Below are 3,189 nucleotides of genomic sequence, written 5' to 3'. Positions count from 1 at the left end.
CATCTTGATTCTGTAAAAAAAATTATAAATATCACAAATTAAGTTAGTAAAGAAAATATGGTAAATGGTTATTCGAGGGAATACCAATACTAACTGCTACAACTTTACAAGTCATGAATACTAGTAAATTAAATAATTAATCACATACGGTGACAATCCAAGACTCACATAATTAGTATCCGATGATCACTATGATTAAAAACAAATGCTATAATTAAAATTATTATTTATGTGTGTGTTACCGAATCGGATAATTAACCGACAGGATCACCTTAAATCCATATCCTTTTCATTCATTTTTGGATTTTTCTTATCGTATCAAATTTAACATCAGTTTTTTTTAGACGAATTTATGTCCACAAAGGTCCCAGATCAGATTGGCTCGAAGCTCCGGACCATTGATAATTCTAGGCCAGGAAAACCTAGGGTGAAACAGCTAACAATTTATCTTAGAGTTATATTCAATCCTAGTTCCTCCGCCCGTATTGCAAATATTTTACACACAAACAAGCTTATTTATGTACAAGATATTCGCGCTGGTTGCTGGCAGTGCAGTAGTAGTACCACAGATATCCGGATGATAACAACAATGGTTATACCCTCCAAGATATTCAATCCTATTCTGCCTGCCTGCATTGAAAGTAATTTATATATAAACATCAGTTACTTATTCATGACTTCCAGAAACCCTAAATAATTAGTAGTCATCCATCTTCTAAATCAGAGAAGCAGAATCATTGAATAAAAGTCCTTGTCCAGCAGCTCCTCCTTGATCTGGAACATTTGTATCGTCATTCGGTGGAAATGTGACAGAGGAAGGTGTTTGATAATAACTACAGACTTCAGCTTCTCCTGTATTAATTAAATCAACCGGCCTTATTTGTGGGGGAATCTGAGCATAATCACACACTGGATTAATAGGCACCGCGCTAGGTGCTGGCAGTGTAGCAATAGTACCACTCATATTCGGATGATAACAACAATGGTAACTGACCAATTCTGCATTAGCCTCATCGAGTTCCTTTTGAAGCCGCTCAACTTGCAATTGCAGAATAGAAATAGCACCAACGCAACCGTAAACAGGATCTCTCAGGCGTGCCTCTGCTTCATAGGACAGAGTACTCGCTGCGTCTTCTCTTTGATGAGGGAGGACCTCGTTCAAGAGCTTTGCCACGTTGCTTGCGCCAAAGATTTTGTGCACACTTATAAATTTTTGGAGCTCTTCAGCTGGAAAGTAAGGGGCAAAGATGCAATCTGGTAGGCATTTTCTCTTCAAGAACTTGCACGCAGCACACGGTGTGTAATCGTATCTTGGAACGCTGAATGAAGCTGCCATAAGTCTGCACCACCTATATTAATCACCATTAGCGGTCCATCGAAGAAACGGAAATTCAATTTCGTTTTCATCGGGCATATATACAGGGACGATTTCAAATAAGAACTAGTTTCTGCGTTAAATTGGTATATTCTACGCAATCTGTATCTGAATTGTTTGTGTTCGACTGTTGAGTAAAATTTAGCTTAAAAATATTATAAATCCCTAAATAACTAACAAAAATTCATTTATATATATATAACTCACCTTTTGGTATGCATATTTTTCGGTGATAATTGAAGTAAAAATTCTGTTTAAATGATAGTTTATAACTAGCTAGTTTCAATTTTATCTGCTTTATAACTAGATTTATATTATTAATCTCTCTCTTTTAATTTTTACCCAGTTTAGTATGAATTCATCCTCAATTTAAATATAGAAGCAAACATGTATTTCTGCAAAATTTTCAAATATGAAATATATCTGGAGTTGAGTTTTTTGAAACTTCCCTTCTTTTTGTTCTTTTTTTTGCTAAATAACTTCCCTTTAGAAATGTACTAACTTATCAATAAAGCCCCGGTAACTTTCCTTTTTCAACCGACAAGGACAACCAACAAGATCTAGGTTAGTATGATGAGGAGGGAACAAAATGAAGTGGGATCGGAGGAGTAATGAAGAGGGGATCATGAGATTACCTTTTTGATGAAATGTAGCTGGAGTAGCTTTAGCTAGTGAGAGTTTTCTTCAGTACCTAAACAATTTTGTTTTTACTATAGTTTAAGCAATTGAGCACTTGAGTGAGATGTTCAAAGAGAGTAAAGTCCAGAAAAGTAGGAGAATGAGAACTCACAAAACACAAACACAAAGAGTAAGATCTAGGTTTCTGTGATTAAGAGGAGCGATTAAGAGGGATGAGGTTAACTATTTGAAGACATATGCTTAAGAACTGAGACTTTAGTAAATTAAGCAATTAAACACTTGAGAGAGCTAGATGATATATAGATTTATATATATAGCTGGCTGTTGAACCATGTGGGAAACCCTAAACTTAGGTTGGGAGCTTAAAACATAATCAACATTCAAGGAGAAGCAACGTATATATAAAGCTAGTGGGGTGGAGTAAATGAAGCGGAGAGACGGAGTTTAATTTTAGACGGAAGCTAGTACACCTCAAGAGATGATGTTTGCCAGACTGATGACAATCACATACGTCCGAAATCTGTAGGTTTTTTTTAAAAACAAAATTTGTCCGAAATTAAGCGTCGGTAATGAATTTTGATTGTCTCAAACTAGCTTTACATCTCCTTATTCAAAATAGCTCTACCCTCAACTATGAGCCCGTTTGGGGCAGCTTTAAGCTGGGCCTTAAAGTTGTTTTCAGCTTTAAGCTGAAAAATGTCTGTTTATGTAATAACTCAGAAGCTGGCTTAAAGCCAGAAATAAGCCAGAAGCCGATTTAAAGCCAGAAGTTAGTTTGAGGTACTTTTTTCAGTGACTCAATTATTATTATATTTTTAATAACCCAAACAGCCATTTTAACCTCCCAGCTTAACCTCCCAGCTTATCAGATAAGTCACGTTAAGTCATAAGTCACGTTAGGGCATAAATCATAAACTCAGCCAAACAGCCTCTATATGTTATTGACTTATTTTTTATTATTTAATTTTTCTTTTTTCTTTATTTTTTGATTTTTGGAGGAAGTTTTTTCATTTCAAAAATGTAAAATAAATACTTTATAATGAGTAAAGATGAAAACTAAATAATATTGAGTATAATATCTTCATTATTATGTATGATTTTTAAGAAAAAATATTTCTGAATACGCATATCTAAGTATTATAAATTTAAGAGTGATTTAAAGAGTGATTTAAGAG

At 34.5% G+C, this 3,189-nt stretch overlaps 1 protein-coding gene across 1 annotated transcript; it reads right to left on the bottom strand.

Annotated features, from left to right (window-relative positions):
- Window positions 1–715: 715 nt before the first annotated feature.
- Window positions 716–1,336, bottom strand: LOC108222245 (LOB domain-containing protein 25). The gene has a single exon (XM_017396163.2). It carries the CDS (start codon window positions 1,334–1,336, stop codon window positions 716–718), a length of 621 nt encoding a protein of 206 aa, XP_017251652.1.
- Window positions 1,337–3,189: the final 1,853 nt, after the last annotated feature.

Source organism: Daucus carota, chromosome 5, assembly GCF_001625215.2.
Source record: "Daucus carota subsp. sativus chromosome 5, DH1 v3.0, whole genome shotgun sequence".
In the NCBI taxonomy this organism is placed as follows: Eukaryota; Viridiplantae; Streptophyta; class Magnoliopsida; order Apiales; family Apiaceae; genus Daucus; species Daucus carota.
The sequence above is the reverse complement of the archived record's forward strand: the minus strand, read 5'-3'. Positions and strand labels throughout refer to the sequence as shown.

Coding starts and splice junctions, on each gene's coding strand:
- LOC108222245 (XM_017396163.2), bottom strand. CDS start 1,336: ATGGCAGCTTCATTCAGCGTTCCAAGATACGATTACACACCGTGTGCT.